The sequence below is a fragment of the Centroberyx affinis genome, unplaced genomic scaffold, assembly GCF_046629955.1.
Source record: "Centroberyx affinis isolate AG114_WGS23_722 - 3 ecotype Tasmania unplaced genomic scaffold, CSIRO-AGI_Caff_v1 ptg002428l_1, whole genome shotgun sequence".
NCBI lineage: Eukaryota > Metazoa > Chordata > Actinopteri > Beryciformes > Berycidae > Centroberyx > Centroberyx affinis.
In genome coordinates this window covers 45,951-73,215 of record NW_027280673.1, presented here as the reverse complement: position 1 = coordinate 73,215, position 27,265 = coordinate 45,951, and the positions used below count along the sequence as shown (strand labels likewise).

At 43.7% G+C, this 27,265-nt stretch overlaps 1 protein-coding gene across 1 annotated transcript in view; it reads left to right on the top strand.

Moving 5' to 3' along the window:
• Positions 1-27,265, top strand: part of ank2a (ankyrin 2a, neuronal) — an 87,517-nt gene that overhangs the window by 40,720 nt on the left and 19,532 nt on the right. The window contains exons 40-42 of the mRNA XM_071533775.1: positions 258-398; positions 1,047-1,226; positions 1,837-2,076. Coding sequence (XP_071389876.1) covers positions 258-398; positions 1,047-1,226; positions 1,837-2,076 — 561 coding nt within the window. The remainder of the gene's footprint in view (positions 1-257; positions 399-1,046; positions 1,227-1,836; positions 2,077-27,265) is intronic.

The window sequence follows — 27,265 nt, the reverse complement described above, 5'->3', positions numbered from 1 at the left end:
TCTTATTTACCATGGACACTCATTTCACTTTTAGTATTCCGCCAGTTAGATGCAATAACTTTTCTATCAATGTTACTTGGTGACAAAGGTGAATAAAGCTTGCCTGTAAAAAAAGATTATTCTACAGTTTTGACTTGATTTAATTCGACATTTTTTCTTAAATTGTGCAAAATATTTCTTAAGCATTTTCTTTTATGTGTTGATTGAATGCTTTTCACTCTAATGCCTATCTCTGTGACTTATATATCCTTCCACAGAGGACTGTCTGATTAAGAGACTGACCAAGATCAATCGTATGGACATTGTCCATCTCATTGAAACCCAGATGAACAAGTCAGTTCAAGAGCAAACATCTAGAACCTATGCGGAGATAGAGAAGACACTGGATCACAGTGAAGGTAGTAAAGAGTGCATGAACTGTTTTCAGCCAGTCTCCATCTCGCACACAATTTTGAAAAATGTAAAAAAGTGGGATGGGGAGTGAGAAAGAATAGGGGTGTGTGTCTGTGGTAACAAATTACCATCTCTACTTGGGGGTGACAGTTTTCTGATCACAAAGCGTTTGATGCTGACAAAAGTGAAACACTTGCCCTGACATCACTGATTTAGGTGTGGCCTACAACACAGTTGAAGGTTCCAGCCCATAGAGAGCAGTGTAACAGGTGTTCAACAATTCAGAAAATGGCAAAATTAAGTACAGGATTAATACTGTTCACTATATAGAACCCATGTGACCATGTTTACAGCTCAAAAAAAAAAGGAGTGAATCAGCACTAAATTTCACTCCTTAACACCTCTAAACACTCAATCCAACAACCATTTTAAAGGTACAGTCTAACATCTGTATACCATAGTGTTACAGGCTGTGCCATGCAAAATAAATAGTAACTTACTTTTTTTTGGTGTGTGTGTGTGTGTGTGTGTGTGTGTGTGTGTGTGTGTGTGTGTGTGTGTGTGTGTGTGTGTGTGTGTGTGTGTGTGTGTGTGTGTGTGTGTGTGTGTGTGTGTGTGTTTACACGTGTACACACGTATATGTGTTTTTTCAGTGTCGGTAGCCCTATCTTCAGTGCAAGAGGATGTAGATAGCCCCAGACTGGTGCGGAGGGTGGAGTCAGACCGCAGACCGCCCCCAGCTGTTTCTGAAGAGGACTTATCAGTAGCTTCCCTACTGGATATTCCTTCCTGGGCAGAGCCTATTGGACACACCCACTCAGAGAGCATGCACGGTGACCTGTTGGAGGAGCTTGAGATCCCACAGTAAATAATTAATTCCAAATGATCTCTAAATCTCAGTCCCGTTAGATTAGTGCCTCAACATGACATTTACGCTGAATGACATTTTATGACCCAACCTATTTGTGTTTTACAGTGAATTGAACCCTAACCTGTGGACTTCAGAGGATGTAATTACACGAGAATCTACAAATTATGACAACATTGAGGAGCAAGTAAGTCCACCTCCCTGCTCAAAAGAAGCGGCACTGTGGAGGCCAGCATCTCAGTTGTATGACCCCCAGTACAGAGTGAAAGGCCATCAAGGTTACTGCAGTGTTGAAGTTCATTCCACCAGGTCATTGCAAGGTGGCACTGAGTGCCAAGTCCAAGATGACTGCTGCCAAACCTCACCACTGAAACAAGGTGTCAGTGAAGATGAGTTGTTGCAATCACCTGACCCTCTGAGGGTATCCTCACCTATATCTGTTAGAGACTTTGGTCTGAGCCTATCTGAATCAGACCAAGCTGAGACAGACTTCAATGAGCTTTGGGATGGGTTTAGGGATACACCACAGCTTGGTTCTTATGTCTCCACCGCATCTTTTACCCTCACTCCCAAAGGTGACACTAGGTCAGCTAAAACCATTGCCAGAGGAGTCTCTGGCCCTAGCCAGTTAACCTTGCCACCAGAGGACCATCCAGCAACTCCGGCCATGGCTGAAGACAACATAGATCAGAAAGGCAGGGTCTCTCAGAAGCATATAGATGAGATCACAGCCCGCTTCTACAGTGTACTGTATGGTCATGACAATACCCCTCAGGTTTCAAATATGGATATGGGCCTCAAACCCTTCAAGTCAGGTGAACAGGAAGAAAACACAAAATCCCAAGAGCGCAGGGATGCCCACCCAGAAAACATGCCCTTCATTGATGAACCTCAAGAGGTTTCAAAATTATATGATGTCCACTCCACCAAGCCCACTATTGCTACAGCCAAGTACAGCATGGTGGAATATACTAGACCCATTCAAATGAATGTACAAAGGAACATTTTGCCACATTGTCTGACCAGTGGCCCTGCTCAGATGGCCAGTGACTCAACTGATAGGCGCCCTAGTTTCTATTCTATTAGTCCAGACAGTGACTGTATAATAGTCAGGGCAAAGACATCCTACATCTCTGAGCCTAAGGCTGTCACTTCTAGCCTTTTCGTGCCCATCACCCAACTCACACCGCAGTCACCTGAAGAAGATTTAACACTACAATCCAGTTTTATAGGATACAGGCCTTTTACCTCAGATTCATTGGCATCTGAAAAGGGGTGTGGCTCATTTTCACCTGTTTATGAAAGGGGTTTCTCCCCTGTACAAGCATGGATGGTAACTGACCCTATAGCTAGACTATCATCCCCTGAATCTGTGATGTCGCTTAGTGATTATAGGGCAATGTCACCTGACTCTCCTCTGGGGCAAAAGAGGGTTTTATCTCCAGACTCTTTCAGTTTAATGTCTACTGTCATTGAAAATAAAGTACCTCCTTATCAATCAGATATATATGACTATGAAAAGCCAGTGTTTGGATTGGAAGGCTTGGACAGTGTGGAAAGTTCACGCTCCCCCTTAGTGTTCTCTGATTACCTTTGTTCTGATTCACCTGAGTCCTATGAGTCTATGAATGAGTACAGGTCACTGTCACCTGATTCTCCAGTACCTGAGTATAGTCCACCTATACCTGAATGTGTAGTGATACAGGGAGAGGACAGAGCATCCTCACCTATGACATCAGATATAGACTGTGATGAGTTTTGGCTTGAAGATCTGTTTCCTAATACTAGAGCATCTTCGCCTGACTCAGTTACATCTATTAACCTATATGCACGTCTCTCCCCAGACTCCCCCATTCCACAGTATGGGCCATCATTACCAGAATATTCAGTATCTGTGTGTTCTCACAGATCATCCTCAATTGAGTCAATCCATTCAGACCTGGAGTACTCAGATGTATGTCTAGAGGAACTTTTTGCACAAGAAAGACCAGATTCCCCAGAATCTGTATTCTTGGAAATGGAATATTATCATTCCTGCAAACAAGATTCATTGGGTAGTTCTATGGAATTTGTTAATTCAGACAGTGAAATTGAAACAAATTGGGAGTTGGTCCAATTTTCCTCTTTTCCAGAGTATAGACCACTCTCCCCTGATTCACTGTACTCATATGATGGAAGTCTTCCACATTTAGACCACTTGTTTACTGACATGAGGCCAACTTCTCTGGCATCTGTTGTGTCATTTGATGACAACAAACCCCTTTCTCCAGACTCACCAATTCCCCAATATGGAAACCAATGGTGTGATTATTACTTGCTCTTCTCAGGAAATAGGTCAGCTTCTATTTCAACTATTTCATTAACCTCAGACTGGGATTATTCTGGTTACTGTCTTGAAGGAATGTGCCAAGAGGAAAGAGTAGATTCACCCCAGTCCATAGCATCACTTTATGAATATAGACCCCTGTCTCCTGACTCTCCTATACCTCACTTTAGACATTTAGGCACTTTAGACAGTCAGTCTTCCATTTTGTCATGCAGATCATCTTCACCAGAATCTGTGATATCAGATATAGAGTATTCAGATGTATGTGTAGAAGACGTTTCTGCTGAGAATCGACCAGATTCACCAGACTCAAACATGTTACACATACCAACATATATTTCGGGATTCTTTCACTATGAGACATTGGCAGATAAACACAGACCTTCAATACAACATCACATGGAAAACAGGTCTGTGTCACCAAAATTAGTGGCTTCAGTGAGTGAACATAAATATACTGTTCCTGTTGCAAAGTTCATTTCTGAACAATGTGACCACTATTTAAATGGAAGTAGTCCTTCAACACCTGTACATTCAAATGGTGACAACTCCAAGGACCCGTTTACTTGGAACAGGTCCTGTTCTGCTGCATCAGCAATGTCAGATTGGGATGACAGATCATCTTCACCAGAATCCCAGATGTCTCAGTGCAGTTTCTCATTCCTTGAACTCTTGCTCTCTGAACCAACCCGAGCCCAACTCAGGAGTCAACATTGTGATTATTATTTACTATATTCAGGAGGAAATCCACCATCACCTCAATCAGTGGTATCAGCTCTTTATAGTTCAGCATATTGTGAGGATTGTGAGGAATTAGCAGAGGATAGCAAATTGGATGTCCTTGAGCCTTTAATATCCAAAGGTTCCCAGAAAGATCTATGGAAAGACAGACCTTTGTCACCAGAATCATTATCTTCAGATTTAGATTTTTCTCTCCTTCAGGAATGTTTGGCACAGGTTCGACCATCCTCCCCAAAGTCTGTGACATCAATTGAGGAGCATTTCTCCCTGGATATGACAGTTTCCCAATGCAGGCATCTAAAATGTGATTATTATTTGCAATATTCTAGAACTACACCCTTGTCACCTCTGTCAGACCTTGAATACTCTAGATATTGCCTTGAGGAGTTGTTCAATGAAAACAGGCCAGATTCACCGGATTCATTTACATCACATGTTGAAGCTCAACAGAGTTGTTTACCTCCAACTAGGCCTGTTTCCGTTCCAAAACCTTTTACATATGCAGAAGTTGTGCAAGGTACCCATGTTGAACGTTCAGGGTGTTCAGGTAGAAAAGACAAGCCATTTCAATTCAGACCTCTATCATCTGTATCCCCAAAGTCAGAGAATGATTGCACTCAGTCTTTCCTTGAGTACTGGTTCTCTGAGTTAAGACCACAATCTACTAAATATATACCATCATCAGGAAAGTCAGATGAAGATTTGAACCAGCACAGGCCATTGACTCCTGAATCACTATTACCTGAGGACAGTTTCTCATTTTTGCATGAATGCTATTCACAGATAAGACCATGGTCCCCTGAATCCATGATATCAATAGATGAGTATAGACCCCTCTCTCCTGACTCACCAATTCCTCAATTCAGAACTCAATTTGGTGAATATTATCTGGACTTATTGGGAAAGAGGTCCTCCTTGCATGTATCACTGGCCTCAGATGGGGTGTACTCTGATTTATGTCTGGAAAGTAAGTTAGAGGAGAACAGACCAGATTCACCAGAGTCTGTTCAAACAAAGTTTGAATTTGAACGGTCGTTTAATTACAGGCCCTTGTCACCAGAATCAGGAACCTCAAATATTGAGGACTGGTTGACAGACTTTAGGCCATACTCCCCAGAGTCTGTGGGATATATCTCTCCTGATTACACTTGTGCGCAGCCAAAACATTATTTGCAAAACTGTAGAAGTACACCTTCATCCCCACTGTCAATGATATCAGAAGTTGAGTATTCTAGATGTTTTCATGGGGAAATGCTTGATGAGAAAAGACCTACTTCTCCTGAATCAATTTGTGACGATAAATTTCTATCACATGATTCACCAATTCCCCTCTCCTGCCCTCATAGACAAGACTCCATACAGTTGTATTTGATGAAACAATCGCCGGCCAAAAAATCTTTTTCAAGTGTTGAATATCCCAGGCCATATTTAGATACTTGCCGCACATGCAATAGACTGCCAATGGTCTTCAACTTCGTGGAAAGACCAAAATACATATTGGAATTTCCAGAACTGATGTCTCTGACATCTGCCAAAGTAGATGTTGGTGCCGAAACTACTAATGCAGAGTACAGTCAGACCTTATGTGAGTATGGAATAGAAAAGGTAGAACCACAATCTCCTGGATCCCTGGCATCCTTGGAATCACCAGATCTATTAACATCACACGCTGATGCTGAACAGAGTAGTATACCTCTAACTATGCTCAGACCTTCTGCAGTCACAAAATCTTTTACATATGCAGATGTTGTGAGAGGCATTGGCCACGTAAAACAAGCAGATTCTGCCTTTACAGAGAAAACAGTGGAATTCAGGGCTGTTTCACCTGAATCATTATCATCATATGAAGAGTACACTCAGGCCTCCCTTGATTGTTGGATCACTGAGTTAAGACCACGGTCCCCTGAATCCATTGCATCTCAAGATGAATGTAGGCCCCTCTCTCCTGACTCACCTGTTCCACAGTTCAGGTCTCAGTATTGTGGTTATGATGTTGACTTTTCAAGAAACAGGTCGTTTTCACCAGAATCAGCAACTTCAGACTGGGAATACACTGATTTGTGTCTTGAAAGCTTGTTTGAAGAGACGAGACCAGATTCCCCAGAGTCAGTTCTATCGGACTGCGAACTTGAAAGGTTGTTTCATAGCAGGCCCTTGTCTCCAGATTCTGTATCTTCCGATTTTGATTTTTCATTGCTTCAGGGCTGGTTGGCAGACTTTAGACCATCCTCCCCAGAGTCTGTGGCATCAGATGGGCAGCATTGTGTGTCTCCTCACATGACATTTGCCCACCTGAAGAATCAACATTGTAACTATTATTTACAATACTCTGAAAGTAGACCCTCATCACCTCTGTCAACAATGTCAGACCTCGAGTACTCTGGATATTGCCTTGAGGAGTTGTTTGATGAAAACAGACCAGACTCACCAGATTCATTCACATCACATGTTGAAGCTGAACAGAGTAGTGTACCTCTAACTATGCTCAGACCTTCTGCAGTCACAAAATCTTTTACATATGCAGATGTTGTGAGAGGCATTGGCCACGTAAAACAAGCAGATTCTGCCTTTACAGAGAAAACAGTGGAATTCAGGGCTGTTTCACCTGAATCATTATCATCAGATGAAGAGTACACTCAGGCCTCCCTTGACTGTTGGATCACTGAGTTAAGACCACGGTCCCCTGAATCCATTGCATCTCAAGATGAATGTAGGCCCCTCTCTCCTGACTCACCTGTTCCACAGTTCAGGTCTCAGTATTGTGGTTATGATGTTGACCTTTCAAGAAACAGGTCGTTTTCACCAGAATCAGCAACTTCAGACTGGGAATACACTGATTTGTGTCTTGAAAGCTTGTTTGAAGAGACGAGACCAGATTCCCCAGAGTCAGTTCTATCGGACTGCGAACTTGAAAGGTTGTTTCATAGCAGGCCCTTGTCTCCAGATTCTGTATCTTCCGATTTTGATTTTTCATTGCTTCAGGGCTGGTTGGCAGACTTTAGACCATCCTCCCCAGAGTCTGTGGCATCAGATGGGCAGCATTGTGTGTCTCCTCACATGACATTTGCCCACCTGAAGAATCAACATTGTAACTATTATTTACAATACTCTGAAAGTAGACCCTCATCACCTCTGTCAACAATGTCAGACCTCGAGTACTCTGGATATTGCCTTGAGGAGTTGTTTGATGAAAACAGACCAGACTCACCAGATTCATTCACATCACATGTTGAAGCTGAACAGAGTAGTGTACCTCTAACTATGCTCAGACCTTCTGCAGTCACAAAATCTTTTACATATGCAGATGTTGTGAGAGGCATTGGCCACGTAAAACAAGCAGATTCTGCCTTTACAGAGAAAACAGTGGAATTCAGGGCTGTTTCACCTGAATCATTATCATCAGATGAAGAGTACACTCAGGCCTCCCTTGACTGTTGGATCACTGAGTTAAGACCACGGTCCCCTGAATCCATTGCATCTCAAGATGAATGTAGGCCCCTCTCTCCTGACTCACCTGTTCCACAGTTCAGGTCTCAGTATTGTGGTTATGATGTTGACCTTTCAAGAAACAGGTCGTTTTCACCAGAATCAGCAACTTCAGACTGGGAATACACTGATTTGTGTCTTGAAAGCTTGTTTGAAGAGACGAGACCAGATTCCCCAGAGTCAGTTCTATCGGACTGCGAACTTGAAAGGTTGTTTCATAGCAGGCCCTTGTCTCCAGATTCTGTATCTTCCGATTTTGATTTTTCATTGCTTCAGGGCTGGTTGGCAGACTTTAGACCATCCTCCCCAGAGTCTGTGGCATCAGATGGGCAGCATTGTGTGTCTCCTCACATGACATTTGCCCACCTGAAGAATCAACATTGTAACTATTATTTACAATACTCTGAAAGTAGACCCTCATCACCTCTGTCAACAATGTCAGACCTCGAGTACTCTGGATATTGCCTTGAGGAGTTGTTTGATGAAAACAGACCAGACTCACCAGATTCATTCACATCACATGTTGAAGCTGAACAGAGTAGTGTACCTCTAACTATGCTCAGACCTTCTGCAGTCACAAAATCTTTTACATATGCAGATGTTGTGAGAGGCATTGGCCACGTAAAACAAGCAGATTCTGCCTTTACAGAGAAAACAGTGGAATTCAGGGCTGTTTCACCTGAATCAGATGAAGAGTACACTCAGGCCTCCCTTGACTGTTGGATCACTGAGTTAAGACCACGGTCCCCTGAATCCATTGCATCTCAAGATGAATGTAGGCCCCTCTCTCCTGACTCACCTGTTCCACAGTTCAGGTCTCAGTATTGTGGTTATGATGTTGACTTTTCAAGAAACAGGTCGTTTTCACCAGAATCAGCAACTTCAGACTGGGAATACACTGATTTGTGTCTTGAAAGCTTGTTTGAAGAGACGAGACCAGATTCCCCAGAGTCAGTTCTATCGGACTGCGAACTTGAAAGGTTGTTTCATAGCAGGCCCTTGTCTCCAGATTCTGTATCTTCCGATTTTGATTTTTCATTGCTTCAGGGCTGGTTGGCAGACTTTAGACCATCCTCCCCAGAGTCTGTGGCATCAGATGGGCAGCATTGTGTGTCTCCTCACATGACATTTGCCCACCTGAAGAATCAACATTGTAACTATTATTTACAATACTCTGAAAGTAGACCCTCATCACCTCTGTCAACAATGTCAGACCTCGAGTACTCTGGATATTGCCTTGAGGAGTTGTTTGATGAAAACAGACCAGACTCACCAGATTCATTCACATCACATGTTGAAGCTGAACAGAGTAGTGTACCTCTAACTATGCTCAGACCTTCTGCAGTCACAAAATCTTTTACATATGCAGATGTTGTGAGAGGCATTGGCCACGTAAAACAAGCAGATTCTGCCTTTACAGAGAAAACAGTGGAATTCAGGGCTGTTTCACCTGAATCATTATCATCAGATGAAGAGTACACTCAGGCCTCCCTTGACTGTTGGATCACTGAGTTAAGACCACGGTCCCCTGAATCCATTGCATCTCAAGATGAATGTAGGCCCCTCTCTCCTGACTCACCTGTTCCACAGTTCAGGTCTCAGTATTGTGGTTATGATGTTGACTTTTCAAGAAACAGGTCGTTTTCACCAGAATCAGCAACTTCAGACTGGGAATACACTGATTTGTGTCTTGAAAGCTTGTTTGAAGAGACGAGACCAGATTCCCCAGAGTCAGTTCTATCGGACTGCGAACTTGAAAGGTTGTTTCATAGCAGGCCCTTGTCTCCAGATTCTGTATCTTCCGATTTTGATTTTTCATTGCTTCAGGGCTGGTTGGCAGACTTTAGACCATCCTCCCCAGGGTCTGTGGCATCAGATGGGCAGCATTGTGTGTCTCCTCACATGACATTTGCCCACCTGAAGAATCAACATTGTAACTATTATTTACAATACTCTGAAAGTAGACCCTCATCACCTCTGTCAACAATGTCAGACCTCGAGTACTCTGGATATTGCCTTGAGGAGTTGTTTGATGAAAACAGACCAGACTCACCAGATTCATTCACATCACATGTTGAAGCTGAACAGAGTAGTGTACCTCTAACTATGCTCAGACCTTCTGCAGTCACAAAATCTTTTACATATGCAGATGTTGTGAGAGGCATTGGCCACGTAAAACAAGCAGATTCTGCCTTTACAGGGAAAACAGTGGAATTCAGGGCTGTTTCACCTGAATCATTATCATCAGATGAAGAGTACACTCAGGCCTCCCTTGACTGTTGGATCACTGAGTTAAGACCACGGTCCCCTGAATCCATTGCATCTCAAGATGAATGTAGGCCCCTCTCTCCTGACTCACCTGTTCCACAGTTCAGGTCTCAGTATTGTGGTTATGATGTTGACTTTTCAAGAAACAGGTCGTTTTCACCAGAATCAGCAACTTCAGACTGGGAATACACTGATTTGTGTCTTGAAAGCTTGTTTGAAGAGACGAGACCAGATTCCCCAGAGTCAGTTCTATCGGACTGCGAACTTGAAAGGTTGTTTCATAGCAGGCCCTTGTCTCCAGATTCTGTATCTTCCGATTTTGATTTTTCATTGCTTCAGGGCTGGTTGGCAGACTTTAGACCATCCTCCCCAGAATCTGTGGCATCAGATGGGCAGCATTGTGTGTCTCCTCACATGACATTTGCCCACCTGAAGAATCAACATTGTAACTATTATTTACAGTACTCTGAAAGTAGACCCTCATCACCTCTGTCAACAATGTCAGACCTCGAGTACTCTGGATATTGCCTTGAGGAGTTGTTTGATGAAAACAGACCAGACTCACCAGATTCATTCACATCACATGTTGAAGCTGAACAGAGTAGTGTACCTCTAACTATGCTCAGACCTTCTGCAGTCACAAAATCTTTTACATATGCAGATGTTGTGAGAGGCATTGGCCACGTAAAACAAGCAGATTCTGCCTTTACAGAGAAAACAGTGGAATTCAGGGCTGTTTCACCTGAATCATTATCATCAGATGAAGAGTACACTCAGGCCTCCCTTGACTGTTGGATCACTGAGTTAAGACCACGGTCCCCTGAATCCATTGCATCTCAAGATGAATGTAGGCCCCTCTCTCCTGACTCACCTGTTCCACAGTTCAGGTCTCAGTATTGTGGTTATGATGTTGACTTTTCAAGAAACAGGTCGTTTTCACCAGAATCAGCAACTTCAGACTGGGAATACACTGATTTGTGTCTTGAAAGCTTGTTTGAAGAGACGAGACCAGATTCCCCAGAGTCAGTTCTATCGGACTGCGAACTTGAAAGGTTGTTTCATAGCAGGCCCTTGTCTCCAGATTCTGTATCTTCCGATTTTGATTTTTCATTGCTTCAGGGCTGGTTGGCAGACTTTAGACCATCCTCCCCAGGGTCTGTGGCATCAGATGGGCAGCATTGTGTGTCTCCTCACATGACATTTGCCCACCTGAAGAATCAACATTGTAACTATTATTTACAATACTCTGAAAGTAGACCCTCATCACCTCTGTCAACAATGTCAGACCTCGAGTACTCTGGATATTGCCTTGAGGAGTTGTTTGATGAAAACAGACCAGACTCACCAGATTCATTCACATCACATGTTGAAGCTGAACAGAGTAGTGTACCTCTAACTATGCTCAGACCTTCTGCAGTCACAAAATCTTTTACATATGCAGATGTTGTGAGAGGCATTGGCCACGTAAAACAAGCAGATTCTGCCTTTACAGGGAAAACAGTGGAATTCAGGGCTGTTTCACCTGAATCATTATCATCAGATGAAGAGTACACTCAGGCCTCCCTTGACTGTTGGATCACTGAGTTAAGACCACGGTCCCCTGAATCCATTGCATCTCAAGATGAATGTAGGCCCCTCTCTCCTGACTCACCTGTTCCACAGTTCAGGTCTCAGTATTGTGGTTATGATGTTGACTTTTCAAGAAACAGGTCGTTTTCACCAGAATCAGCAACTTCAGACTGGGAATACACTGATTTGTGTCTTGAAAGCTTGTTTGAAGAGACGAGACCAGATTCCCCAGAGTCAGTTCTATCGGACTGCGAACTTGAAAGGTTGTTTCATAGCAGGCCCTTGTCTCCAGATTCTGTATCTTCCGATTTTGATTTTTCATTGCTTCAGGGCTGGTTGGCAGACTTTAGACCATCCTCCCCAGAATCTGTGGCATCAGATGGGCAGCATTGTGTGTCTCCTCACATGACATTTGCCCACCTGAAGAATCAACATTGTAACTATTATTTACAGTACTCTGAAAGTAGACCCTCATCACCTCTGTCAACAATGTCAGACCTCGAGTACTCTGGATATTGCCTTGAGGAGTTGTTTGATGAAAACAGACCAGACTCACCAGATTCATTCACATCACATGTTGAAGCTGAACAGAGTAGTGTACCTCTAACTATGCTCAGACCTTCTGCAGTCACAAAATCTTTTACATATGCAGATGTTGTGAGAGGCATTGGCCACGTAAAACAAGCAGATTCTGCCTTTACAGAGAAAACAGTGGAATTCAGGGCTGTTTCACCTGAATCATTATCATCAGATGAAGAGTACACTCAGGCCTCCCTTGACTGTTGGATCACTGAGTTAAGACCACGGTCCCCTGAATCCATTGCATCTCAAGATGAATGTAGGCCCCTCTCTCCTGACTCACCTGTTCCACAGTTCAGGTCTCAGTATTGTGGTTATGATGTTGACTTTTCAAGAAACAGGTCGTTTTCACCAGAATCAGCAACTTCAGACTGGGAATACACTGATTTGTGTCTTGAAAGCTTGTTTGAAGAGACGAGACCAGATTCCCCAGAGTCAGTTCTATCGGACTGCGAACTTGAAAGGTTGTTTCATAGCAGGCCCTTGTCTCCAGATTCTGTATCTTCCGATTTTGATTTTTCATTGCTTCAGGGCTGGTTGGCAGACTTTAGACCATCCTCCCCAGAGTCTGTGGCATCAGATGGGCAGCATTGTGTGTCTCCTCACATGACATTTGCCCACCTGAAGAATCAACATTGTAACTATTATTTACAATACTCTGAAAGTAGACCCTCATCACCTCTGTCAACAATGTCAGACCTCGAGTACTCTGGATATTGCCTTGAGGAGTTGTTTGATGAAAACAGACCAGACTCACCAGATTCATTCACATCACATGTTGAAGCTGAACAGAGTAGTGTACCTCTAACTATGCTCAGACCTTCTGCAGTCACAAAATCTTTTACATATGCAGATGTTGTGAGAGGCATTGGCCACGTAAAACAAGCAGATTCTGCCTTTACAGAGAAAACAGTGGAATTCAGGGCTGTTTCACCTGAATCATTATCATCAGATGAAGAGTACACTCAGGCCTCCCTTGACTGTTGGATCACTGAGTTAAGACCACGGTCCCCTGAATCCATTGCATCTCAAGATGAATGTAGGCCCCTCTCTCCTGACTCACCTGTTCCACAGTTCAGGTCTCAGTATTGTGGTTATGATGTTGACTTTTCAAGAAACAGGTCGTTTTCACCAGAATCAGCAACTTCAGACTGGGAATACACTGATTTGTGTCTTGAAAGCTTGTTTGAAGAGACGAGACCAGATTCCCCAGAGTCAGTTCTATCGGACTGCGAACTTGAAAGGTTGTTTCATAGCAGGCCCTTGTCTCCAGATTCTGTATCTTCCGATTTTGATTTTTCATTGCTTCAGGGCTGGTTGGCAGACTTTAGACCATCCTCCCCAGAGTCTGTGGCATCAGATGGGCAGCATTGTGTGTCTCCTCACATGACATTTGCCCACCTGAAGAATCAACATTGTAACTATTATTTACAATACTCTGAAAGTAGACCCTCATCACCTCTGTCAACAATGTCAGACCTCGAGTACTCTGGATATTGCCTTGAGGAGTTGTTTGATGAAAACAGACCAGACTCACCAGATTCATTCACATCACATGTTGAAGCTGAACAGAGTAGTGTACCTCTAACTATGCTCAGACCTTCTGCAGTCACAAAATCTTTTACATATGCAGATGTTGTGAGAGGCATTGGCCACGTAAAACAAGCAGATTCTGCCTTTACAGAGAAAACAGTGGAATTCAGGGCTGTTTCACCTGAATCATTATCATCAGATGAAGAGTACACTCAGGCCTCCCTTGACTGTTGGATCACTGAGTTAAGACCACGGTCCCCTGAATCCATTGCATCTCAAGATGAATGTAGGCCCCTCTCTCCTGACTCACCTGTTCCACAGTTCAGGTCTCAGTATTGTGGTTATGATGTTGACCTTTCAAGAAACAGGTCGTTTTCACCAGAATCAGCAACTTCAGACTGGGAATACACTGATTTGTGTCTTGAAAGCTTGTTTGAAGAGACGAGACCAGATTCCCCAGAGTCAGTTCTATCGGACTGCGAACTTGAAAGGTTGTTTCATAGCAGGCCCTTGTCTCCAGATTCTGTATCTTCCGATTTTGATTTTTCATTGCTTCAGGGCTGGTTGGCAGACTTTAGACCATCCTCCCCAGAGTCTGTGGCATCAGATGGGCAGCATTGTGTGTCTCCTCACATGACATTTGCCCACCTGAAGAATCAACATTGTAACTATTATTTACAATACTCTGAAAGTAGACCCTCATCACCTCTGTCAACAATGTCAGACCTCGAGTACTCTGGATATTGCCTTGAGGAGTTGTTTGATGAAAACAGACCAGACTCACCAGATTCATTCACATCACATGTTGAAGCTGAACAGAGTAGTGTACCTCTAACTATGCTCAGACCTTCTGCAGTCACAAAATCTTTTACATATGCAGATGTTGTGAGAGGCATTGGCCACGTAAAACAAGCAGATTCTGCCTTTACAGAGAAAACAGTGGAATTCAGGGCTGTTTCACCTGAATCATTATCATCAGATGAAGAGTACACTCAGGCCTCCCTTGACTGTTGGATCACTGAGTTAAGACCACGGTCCCCTGAATCCATTGCATCTCAAGATGAATGTAGGCCCCTCTCTCCTGACTCACCTGTTCCACAGTTCAGGTCTCAGTATTGTGGTTATGATGTTGACCTTTCAAGAAACAGGTCGTTTTCACCAGAATCAGCAACTTCAGACTGGGAATACACTGATTTGTGTCTTGAAAGCTTGTTTGAAGAGACGAGACCAGATTCCCCAGAGTCAGTTCTATCGGACTGCGAACTTGAAAGGTTGTTTCATAGCAGGCCCTTGTCTCCAGATTCTGTATCTTCCGATTTTGATTTTTCATTGCTTCAGGGCTGGTTGGCAGACTTTAGACCATCCTCCCCAGAGTCTGTGGCATCAGATGGGCAGCATTGTGTGTCTCCTCACATGACATTTGCCCACCTGAAGAATCAACATTGTAACTATTATTTACAATACTCTGAAAGTAGACCCTCATCACCTCTGTCAACAATGTCAGACCTCGAGTACTCTGGATATTGCCTTGAGGAGTTGTTTGATGAAAACAGACCAGACTCACCAGATTCATTCACATCACATGTTGAAGCTGAACAGAGTAGTGTACCTCTAACTATGCTCAGACCTTCTGCAGTCACAAAATCTTTTACATATGCAGATGTTGTGAGAGGCATTGGCCACGTAAAACAAGCAGATTCTGCCTTTACAGAGAAAACAGTGGAATTCAGGGCTGTTTCACCTGAATCATTATCATCAGATGAAGAGTACACTCAGGCCTCCCTTGACTGTTGGATCACTGAGTTAAGACCACGGTCCCCTGAATCCATTGCATCTCAAGATGAATGTAGGCCCCTCTCTCCTGACTCACCTGTTCCACAGTTCAGGTCTCAGTATTGTGGTTATGATGTTGACTTTTCAAGAAACAGGTCGTTTTCACCAGAATCAGCAACTTCAGACTGGGAATACACTGATTTGTGTCTTGAAAGCTTGTTTGAAGAGACGAGACCAGATTCCCCAGAGTCAGTTCTATCGGACTGCGAACTTGAAAGGTTGTTTCATAGCAGGCCCTTGTCTCCAGATTCTGTATCTTCCGATTTTGATTTTTCATTGCTTCAGGGCTGGTTGGCAGACTTTAGACCATCCTCCCCAGGGTCTGTGGCATCAGATGGGCAGCATTGTGTGTCTCCTCACATGACATTTGCCCACCTGAAGAATCAACATTGTAACTATTATTTACAATACTCTGAAAGTAGACCCTCATCACCTCTGTCAACAATGTCAGACCTCGAGTACTCTGGATATTGCCTTGAGGAGTTGTTTGATGAAAACAGACCAGACTCACCAGATTCATTCACATCACATGTTGAAGCTGAACAGAGTAGTGTACCTCTAACTATGCTCAGACCTTCTGCAGTCACAAAATCTTTTACATATGCAGATGTTGTGAGAGGCATTGGCCACGTAAAACAAGCAGATTCTGCCTTTACAGAGAAAACAGTGGAATTCAGGGCTGTTTCACCTGAATCAGATGAAGAGTACACTCAGGCCTCCCTTGACTGTTGGATCACTGAGTTAAGACCACGGTCCCCTGAATCCATTGCATCTCAAGATGAATGTAGGCCCCTCTCTCCTGACTCACCTGTTCCACAGTTCAGGTCTCAGTATTGTGGTTATGATGTTGACTTTTCAAGAAACAGGTCGTTTTCACCAGAATCAGCAACTTCAGACTGGGAATACACTGATTTGTGTCTTGAAAGCTTGTTTGAAGAGACGAGACCAGATTCCCCAGAGTCAGTTCTATCGGACTGCGAACTTGAAAGGTTGTTTCATAGCAGGCCCTTGTCTCCAGATTCTGTATCTTCCGATTTTGATTTTTCATTGCTTCAGGGCTGGTTGGCAGACTTTAGACCATCCTCCCCAGAGTCTGTGGCATCAGATGGGCAGCATTGTGTGTCTCCTCACATGACATTTGCCCACCTGAAGAATCAACATTGTAACTATTATTTACAATACTCTGAAAGTAGACCCTCATCACCTCTGTCAACAATGTCAGACCTCGAGTACTCTGGATATTGCCTTGAGGAGTTGTTTGATGAAAACAGACCAGACTCACCAGATTCATTCACATCACATGTTGAAGCTGAACAGAGTAGTGTACCTCTAACTATGCTCAGACCTTCTGCAGTCACAAAATCTTTTACATATGCAGATGTTGTGAGAGGCATTGGCCACGTAAAACAAGCAGATTCTGCCTTTACAGAGAAAACAGTGGAATTCAGGGCTGTTTCACCTGAATCATTATCATCAGATGAAGAGTACACTCAGGCCTCCCTTGACTGTTGGATCACTGAGTTAAGACCACGGTCCCCTGAATCCATTGCATCTCAAGATGAATGTAGGCCCCTCTCTCCTGACTCACCTGTTCCACAGTTCAGGTCTCAGTATTGTGGTTATGATGTTGACTTTTCAAGAAACAGGTCGTTTTCACCAGAATCAGCAACTTCAGACTGGGAATACACTGATTTGTGTCTTGAAAGCTTGTTTGAAGAGACGAGACCAGATTCCCCAGAGTCAGTTCTATCGGACTGCGAACTTGAAAGGTTGTTTCATAGCAGGCCCTTGTCTCCAGATTCTGTATCTTCCGATTTTGATTTTTCATTGCTTCAGGGCTGGTTGGCAGACTTTAGACCATCCTCCCCAGAGTCTGTGGCATCAGATGGGCAGCATTGTGTGTCTCCTCACATGACATTTGCCCACCTGAAGAATCAACATTGTAACTATTATTTACAATACTCTGAAAGTAGACCCTCATCACCTCTGTCAACAATGTCAGACCTCGAGTACTCTGGATATTGCCTTGAGGAGTTGTTTGATGAAAACAGACCAGACTCACCAGATTCATTCACATCACATGTTGAAGCTGAACAGAGTAGTGTACCTCTAACTATGCTCAGACCTTCTGCAGTCACAAAATCTTTTACATATGCAGATGTTGTGAGAGGCATTGGCCACGTAAAACAAGCAGATTCTGCCTTTACAGAGAAAACAGTGGAATTCAGGGCTGTTTCACCTGAATCATTATCATCAGATGAAGAGTACACTCAGGCCTCCCTTGACTGTTGGATCACTGAGTTAAGACCACGGTCCCCTGAATCCATTGCATCTCAAGATGAATGTAGGCCCCTCTCTCCTGACTCACCTGTTCCACAGTTCAGGTCTCAGTATTGTGGTTATGATGTTGACTTTTCAAGAAACAGGTCGTTTTCACCAGAATCAGCAACTTCAGACTGGGAATACACTGATTTGTGTCTTGAAAGCTTGTTTGAAGAGACGAGACCAGATTCCCCAGAGTCAGTTCTATCGGACTGCGAACTTGAAAGGTTGTTTCATAGCAGGCCCTTGTCTCCAGATTCTGTATCTTCCGATTTTGATTTTTCATTGCTTCAGGGCTGGTTGGCAGACTTTAGACCATCCTCCCCAGAGTCTGTGGCATCAGATGGGCAGCATTGTGTGTCTCCTCACATGACATTTGCCCACCTGAAGAATCAACATTGTAACTATTATTTACAATACTCTGAAAGTAGACCCTCATCACCTCTGTCAACAATGTCAGACCTCGAGTACTCTGGATATTGCCTTGAGGAGTTGTTTGATGAAAACAGACCAGACTCACCAGATTCATTCACATCACATGTTGAAGCTGAACAGAGTAGTGTACCTCTAACTATGCTCAGACCTTCTGCAGTCACAAAATCTTTTACATATGCAGATGTTGTGAGAGGCATTGGCCACGTAAAACAAGCAGATTCTGCCTTTACAGAGAAAACAGTGGAATTCAGGGCTGTTTCACCTGAATCATTATCATCAGATGAAGAGTACACTCAGGCCTCCCTTGACTGTTGGATCACTGAGTTAAGACCACGGTCCCCTGAATCCATTGCATCTCAAGATGAATGTAGGCCCCTCTCTCCTGACTCACCTGTTCCACAGTTCAGGTCTCAGTATTGTGGTTATGATGTTGACTTTTCAAGAAACAGGTCGTTTTCACCAGAATCAGCAACTTCAGACTGGGAATACACTGATTTGTGTCTTGAAAGCTTGTTTGAAGAGACGAGACCAGATTCCCCAGAGTCAGTTCTATCGGACTGCGAACTTGAAAGGTTGTTTCATAGCAGGCCCTTGTCTCCAGATTCTGTATCTTCCGATTTTGATTTTTCATTGCTTCAGGGCTGGTTGGCAGACTTTAGACCATCCTCCCCAGAGTCTGTGGCATCAGATGGGCAGCATTGTGTGTCTCCTCACATGACATTTGCCCACCTGAAGAATCAACATTGTAACTATTATTTACAATACTCTGAAAGTAGACCCTCATCACCTCTGTCAACAATGTCAGACCTCGAGTACTCTGGATATTGCCTTGAGGAGTTGTTTGATGAAAACAGACCAGACTCACCAGATTCATTCACATCACATGTTGAAGCTGAACAGAGTAGTGTACCTCTAACTATGCTCAGACCTTCTGCAGTCACAAAATCTTTTACATATGCAGATGTTGTGAGAGGCATTGGCCACGTAAAACAAGCAGATTCTGCCTTTACAGAGAAAACAGTGGAATTCAGGGCTGTTTCACCTGAATCATTATCATCAGATGAAGAGTACACTCAGGCCTCCCTTGACTGTTGGATCACTGAGTTAAGACCACGGTCCCCTGAATCCATTGCATCTCAAGATGAATGTAGGCCCCTCTCTCCTGACTCACCTGTTCCACAGTTCAGGTCTCAGTATTGTGGTTATGATGTTGACTTTTCAAGAAACAGGTCGTTTTCACCAGAATCAGCAACTTCAGACTGGGAATACACTGATTTGTGTCTTGAAAGCTTGTTTGAAGAGACGAGACCAGATTCCCCAGAGTCAGTTCTATCGGACTGCGAACTTGAAAGGTTGTTTCATAGCAGGCCCTTGTCTCCAGATTCTGTATCTTCCGATTTTGATTTTTCATTGCTTCAGGGCTGGTTGGCAGACTTTAGACCATCCTCCCCAGAGTCTGTGGCATCAGATGGGCAGCATTGTGTGTCTCCTCACATGACATTTGCCCACCTGAAGAATCAACATTGTAACTATTATTTACAATACTCTGAAAGTAGACCCTCATCACCTCTGTCAACAATGTCAGACCTCGAGTACTCTGGATATTGCCTTGAGGAGTTGTTTGATGAAAACAGACCAGACTCACCAGATTCATTCACATCACATGTTGAAGCTGAACAGAGTAGTGTACCTCTAACTATGCTCAGACCTTCTGCAGTCACAAAATCTTTTACATATGCAGATGTTGTGAGAGGCATTGGCCACGTAAAACAAGCAGATTCTGCCTTTACAGAGAAAACAGTGGAATTCAGGGCTGTTTCACCTGAATCATTATCATCAGATGAAGAGTACACTCAGGCCTCCCTTGACTGTTGGATCACTGAGTTAAGACCACGGTCCCCTGAATCCATTGCATCTCAAGATGAATGTAGGCCCCTCTCTCCTGACTCACCTGTTCCACAGTTCAGGTCTCAGTATTGTGGTTATGATGTTGACTTTTCAAGAAACAGGTCGTTTTCACCAGAATCAGCAACTTCAGACTGGGAATACACTGATTTGTGTCTTGAAAGCTTGTTTGAAGAGACGAGACCAGATTCCCCAGAGTCAGTTCTATCGGACTGCGAACTTGAAAGGTTGTTTCATAGCAGGCCCTTGTCTCCAGATTCTGTATCTTCCGATTTTGATTTTTCATTGCTTCAGGGCTGGTTGGCAGACTTTAGACCATCCTCCCCAGAGTCTGTGGCATCAGATGGGCAGCATTGTGTGTCTCCTCACATGACATTTGCCCACCTGAAGAATCAACATTGTAACTATTATTTACAATACTCTGAAAGTAGACCCTCATCACCTCTGTCAACAATGTCAGACCTCGAGTACTCTGGATATTGCCTTGAGGAGTTGTTTGATGAAAACAGACCAGACTCACCAGATTCATTCACATCACATGTTGAAGCTGAACAGAGTAGTGTACCTCTAACTATGCTCAGACCTTCTGCAGTCACAAAATCTTTTACATATGCAGATGTTGTGAGAGGCATTGGCCACGTAAAACAAGCAGATTCTGCCTTTACAGAGAAAACAGTGGAATTCAGGGCTGTTTCACCTGAATCATTATCATCAGATGAAGAGTACACTCAGGCCTCCCTTGACTGTTGGATCACTGAGTTAAGACCACGGTCCCCTGAATCCATTGCATCTCAAGATGAATGTAGGCCCCTCTCTCCTGACTCACCTGTTCCACAGTTCAGGTCTCAGTATTGTGGTTATGATGTTGACTTTTCAAGAAACAGGTCGTTTTCACCAGAATCAGCAACTTCAGACTGGGAATACACTGATTTGTGTCTTGAAAGCTTGTTTGAAGAGACGAGACCAGATTCCCCAGAGTCAGTTCTATCGGACTGCGAACTTGAAAGGTTGTTTCATAGCAGGCCCTTGTCTCCAGATTCTGTATCTTCCGATTTTGATTTTTCATTGCTTCAGGGCTGGTTGGCAGACTTTAGACCATCCTCCCCAGAGTCTGTGGCATCAGATGGGCAGCATTGTGTGTCTCCTCACATGACATTTGCCCACCTGAAGAATCAACATTGTAACTATTATTTACAATACTCTGAAAGTAGACCCTCATCACCTCTGTCAACAATGTCAGACCTCGAGTACTCTGGATATTGCCTTGAGGAGTTGTTTGATGAAAACAGACCAGACTCACCAGATTCATTCACATCACATGTTGAAGCTGAACAGAGTAGTGTACCTCTAACTATGCTCAGACCTTCTGCAGTCACAAAATCTTTTACATATGCAGATGTTGTGAGAGGCATTGGCCACGTAAAACAAGCAGATTCTGCCTTTACAGAGAAAACAGTGGAATTCAGGGCTGTTTCACCTGAATCATTATCATCAGATGAAGAGTACACTCAGGCCTCCCTTGACTGTTGGATCACTGAGTTAAGACCACGGTCCCCTGAATCCATTGCATCTCAAGATGAATGTAGGCCCCTCTCTCCTGACTCACCTGTTCCACAGTTCAGGTCTCAGTATTGTGGTTATGATGTTGACTTTTCAAGAAACAGGTCGTTTTCACCAGAATCAGCAACTTCAGACTGGGAATACACTGATTTGTGTCTTGAAAGCTTGTTTGAAGAGACGAGACCAGATTCCCCAGAGTCAGTTCTATCGGACTGCGAACTTGAAAGGTTGTTTCATAGCAGGCCCTTGTCTCCAGATTCTGTATCTTCCGATTTTGATTTTTCATTGCTTCAGGGCTGGTTGGCAGACTTTAGACCATCCTCCCCAGAGTCTGTGGCATCAGATGGGCAGCATTGTGTGTCTCCTCACATGACATTTGCCCACCTGAAGAATCAACATTGTAACTATTATTTACAATACTCTGAAAGTAGACCCTCATCACCTCTGTCAACAATGTCAGACCTCGAGTACTCTGGATATTGCCTTGAGGAGTTGTTTGATGAAAACAGACCAGACTCACCAGATTCATTCACATCACATGTTGAAGCTGAACAGAGTAGTGTACCTCTAACTATGCTCAGACCTTCTGCAGTCACAAAATCTTTTACATATGCAGATGTTGTGAGAGGCATTGGCCACGTAAAACAAGCAGATTCTGCCTTTACAGAGAAAACAGTGGAATTCAGGGCTGTTTCACCTGAATCATTATCATCAGATGAAGAGTACACTCAGGCCTCCCTTGACTGTTGGATCACTGAGTTAAGACCACGGTCCCCTGAATCCATTGCATCTCAAGATGAATGTAGGCCCCTCTCTCCTGACTCACCTGTTCCACAGTTCAGGTCTCAGTATTGTGGTTATGATGTTGACTTTTCAAGAAACAGGTCGTTTTCACCAGAATCAGCAACTTCAGACTGGGAATACACTGATTTGTGTCTTGAAAGCTTGTTTGAAGAGACGAGACCAGATTCCCCAGAGTCAGTTCTATCGGACTGCGAACTTGAAAGGTTGTTTCATAGCAGGCCCTTGTCTCCAGATTCTGTATCTTCCGATTTTGATTTTTCATTGCTTCAGGGCTGGTTGGCAGACTTTAGACCATCCTCCCCAGAGTCTGTGGCATCAGATGGGCAGCATTGTGTGTCTCCTCACATGACATTTGCCCACCTGAAGAATCAACATTGTAACTATTATTTACAATACTCTGAAAGTAGACCCTCATCACCTCTGTCAACAATGTCAGACCTCGAGTACTCTGGATATTGCCTTGAGGAGTTGTTTGATGAAAACAGACCAGACTCACCAGATTCATTCACATCACATGTTGAAGCTGAACAGAGTAGTGTACCTCTAACTATGCTCAGACCTTCTGCAGTCACAAAATCTTTTACATATGCAGATGTTGTGAGAGGCATTGGCCACGTAAAACAAGCAGATTCTGCCTTTACAGAGAAAACAGTGGAATTCAGGGCTGTTTCACCTGAATCATTATCATCAGATGAAGAGTACACTCAGGCCTCCCTTGACTGTTGGATCACTGAGTTAAGACCACGGTCCCCTGAATCCATTGCATCTCAAGATGAATGTAGGCCCCTCTCTCCTGACTCACCTGTTCCACAGTTCAGGTCTCAGTATTGTGGTTATGATGTTGACTTTTCAAGAAACAGGTCGTTTTCACCAGAATCAGCAACTTCAGACTGGGAATACACTGATTTGTGTCTTGAAAGCTTGTTTGAAGAGACGAGACCAGATTCCCCAGAGTCAGTTCTATCGGACTGCGAACTTGAAAGGTTGTTTCATAGCAGGCCCTTGTCTCCAGATTCTGTATCTTCCGATTTTGATTTTTCATTGCTTCAGGGCTGGTTGGCAGACTTTAGACCATCCTCCCCAGAGTCTGTGGCATCAGATGGGCAGCATTGTGTGTCTCCTCACATGACATTTGCCCACCTGAAGAATCAACATTGTAACTATTATTTACAATACTCTGAAAGTAGACCCTCATCACCTCTGTCAACAATGTCAGACCTCGAGTACTCTGGATATTGCCTTGAGGAGTTGTTTGATGAAAACAGACCAGACTCACCAGATTCATTCACATCACATGTTGAAGCTGAACAGAGTAGTGTACCTCTAACTATGCTCAGACCTTCTGCAGTCACAAAATCTTTTACATATGCAGATGTTGTGAGAGGCATTGGCCACGTAAAACAAGCAGATTCTGCCTTTACAGAGAAAACAGTGGAATTCAGGGCTGTTTCACCTGAATCATTATCATCAGATGAAGAGTACACTCAGGCCTCCCTTGACTGTTGGATCACTGAGTTAAGACCACGGTCCCCTGAATCCATTGCATCTCAAGATGAATGTAGGCCCCTCTCTCCTGACTCACCTGTTCCACAGTTCAGGTCTCAGTATTGTGGTTATGATGTTGACTTTTCAAGAAACAGGTCGTTTTCACCAGAATCAGCAACTTCAGACTGGGAATACACTGATTTGTGTCTTGAAAGCTTGTTTGAAGAGACGAGACCAGATTCCCCAGAGTCAGTTCTATCGGACTGCGAACTTGAAAGGTTGTTTCATAGCAGGCCCTTGTCTCCAGATTCTGTATCTTCCGATTTTGATTTTTCATTGCTTCAGGGCTGGTTGGCAGACTTTAGACCATCCTCCCCAGAGTCTGTGGCATCAGATGGGCAGCATTGTGTGTCTCCTCACATGACATTTGCCCACCTGAAGAATCAACATTGTAACTATTATTTACAATACTCTGAAAGTAGACCCTCATCACCTCTGTCAACAATGTCAGACCTCGAGTACTCTGGATATTGCCTTGAGGAGTTGTTTGATGAAAACAGACCAGACTCACCAGATTCATTCACATCACATGTTGAAGCTGAACAGAGTAGTGTACCTCTAACTATGCTCAGACCTTCTGCAGTCACAAAATCTTTTACATATGCAGATGTTGTGAGAGGCATTGGCCACGTAAAACAAGCAGATTCTGCCTTTACAGAGAAAACAGTGGAATTCAGGGCTGTTTCACCTGAATCATTATCATCAGATGAAGAGTACACTCAGGCCTCCCTTGACTGTTGGATCACTGAGTTAAGACCACGGTCCCCTGAATCCATTGCATCTCAAGATGAATGTAGGCCCCTCTCTCCTGACTCACCTGTTCCACAGTTCAGGTCTCAGTATTGTGGTTATGATGTTGACTTTTCAAGAAACAGGTCGTTTTCACCAGAATCAGCAACTTCAGACTGGGAATACACTGATTTGTGTCTTGAAAGCTTGTTTGAAGAGACGAGACCAGATTCCCCAGAGTCAGTTCTATCGGACTGCGAACTTGAAAGGTTGTTTCATAGCAGGCCCTTGTCTCCAGATTCTGTATCTTCCGATTTTGATTTTTCATTGCTTCAGGGCTGGTTGGCAGACTTTAGACCATCCTCCCCAGAGTCTGTGGCATCAGATGGGCAGCATTGTGTGTCTCCTCACATGACATTTGCCCACCTGAAGAATCAACATTGTAACTATTATTTACAATACTCTGAAAGTAGACCCTCATCACCTCTGTCAACAATGTCAGACCTCGAGTACTCTGGATATTGCCTTGAGGAGTTGTTTGATGAAAACAGACCAGACTCACCAGATTCATTCACATCACATGTTGAAGCTGAACAGAGTAGTGTACCTCTAACTATGCTCAGACCTTCTGCAGTCACAAAATCTTTTACATATGCAGATGTTGTGAGAGGCATTGGCCACGTAAAACAAGCAGATTCTGCCTTTACAGGGAAAACAGTGGAATTCAGGGCTGTTTCACCTGAATCATTATCATCAGATGAAGAGTACACTCAGGCCTCCCTTGACTGTTGGATCACTGAGTTAAGACCACGGTCCCCTGAATCCATTGCATCTCAAGATGAATGTAGGCCCCTCTCTCCTGACTCACCTGTTCCACAGTTCAGGTCTCAGTATTGTGGTTATGATGTTGACTTTTCAAGAAACAGGTCGTTTTCACCAGAATCAGCAACTTCAGACTGGGAATACACTGATTTGTGTCTTGAAAGCTTGTTTGAAGAGACGAGACCAGATTCCCCAGAGTCAGTTCTATCGGACTGCGAACTTGAAAGGTTGTTTCATAGCAGGCCCTTGTCTCCAGATTCTGTATCTTCCGATTTTGATTTTTCATTGCTTCAGGGCTGGTTGGCAGACTTTAGACCATCCTCCCCAGAGTCTGTGGCATCAGATGGGCAGCATTGTGTGTCTCCTCACATGACATTTGCCCACCTGAAGAATCAACATTGTAACTATTATTTACAATACTCTGAAAGTAGACCCTCATCACCTCTGTCAACAATGTCAGACCTCGAGTACTCTGGATATTGCCTTGAGGAGTTGTTTGATGAAAACAGACCAGACTCACCAGATTCATTCACATCACATGTTGAAGCTGAACAGAGTAGTGTACCTCTAACTATGCTCAGACCTTCTGCAGTCACAAAATCTTTTACATATGCAGATGTTGTGAGAGGCATTGGCCACGTAAAACAAGCAGATTCCGCCTTTACAGAGAAAACAGTGGAATTCAGGGCTGTTTCACCTGAATCATTATCATCAGATGAAGAGTACACTCAGGCCTCCCTTGACTGTTGGATCACTGAGTTAAGACCACGGTCCCCTGAATCCATTGCATCTCAAGATGAATGTAGGCCCCTCTCTCCTGACTCACCTGTTCCACAGTTCAGGTCTCAGTATTGTGGTTATGATGTTGACTTTTCAAGAAACAGGTCGTTTTCACCAGAATCAGCAACTTCAGACTGGGAATACACTGATTTGTGTCTTGAAAGCTTGTTTGAAGAGACGAGACCAGATTCCCCAGAGTCAGTTCTATCGGACTGCGAACTTGAAAGGTTGTTTCATAGCAGGCCCTTGTCTCCAGATTCTGTATCTTCCGATTTTGATTTTTCATTGCTTCAGGGCTGGTTGGCAGACTTTAGACCATCCTCCCCAGAGTCTGTGGCATCAGATGGGCAGCATTGTGTGTCTCCTCACATGACATTTGCCCACCTGAAGAATCAACATTGTAACTATTATTTACAATACTCTGAAAGTAGACCCTCATCACCTCTGTCAACAATGTCAGACCTCGAGTACTCTGGATATTGCCTTGAGGAGTTGTTTGATGAAAACAGACCAGACTCACCAGATTCATTCACATCACATGTTGAAGCTGAACAGAGTAGTGTACCTCTAACTATGCTCAGACCTTCTGCAGTCACAAAATCTTTTACATATGCAGATGTTGTGAGAGGCATTGGCCACGTAAAACAAGCAGATTCCGCCTTTACAGAGAAAACAGTGGAATTCAGGGCTGTTTCACCTGAATCATTATCATCAGATGAAGAGTACACTCAGGCCTCCCTTGACTGTTGGATCACTGAGTTAAGACC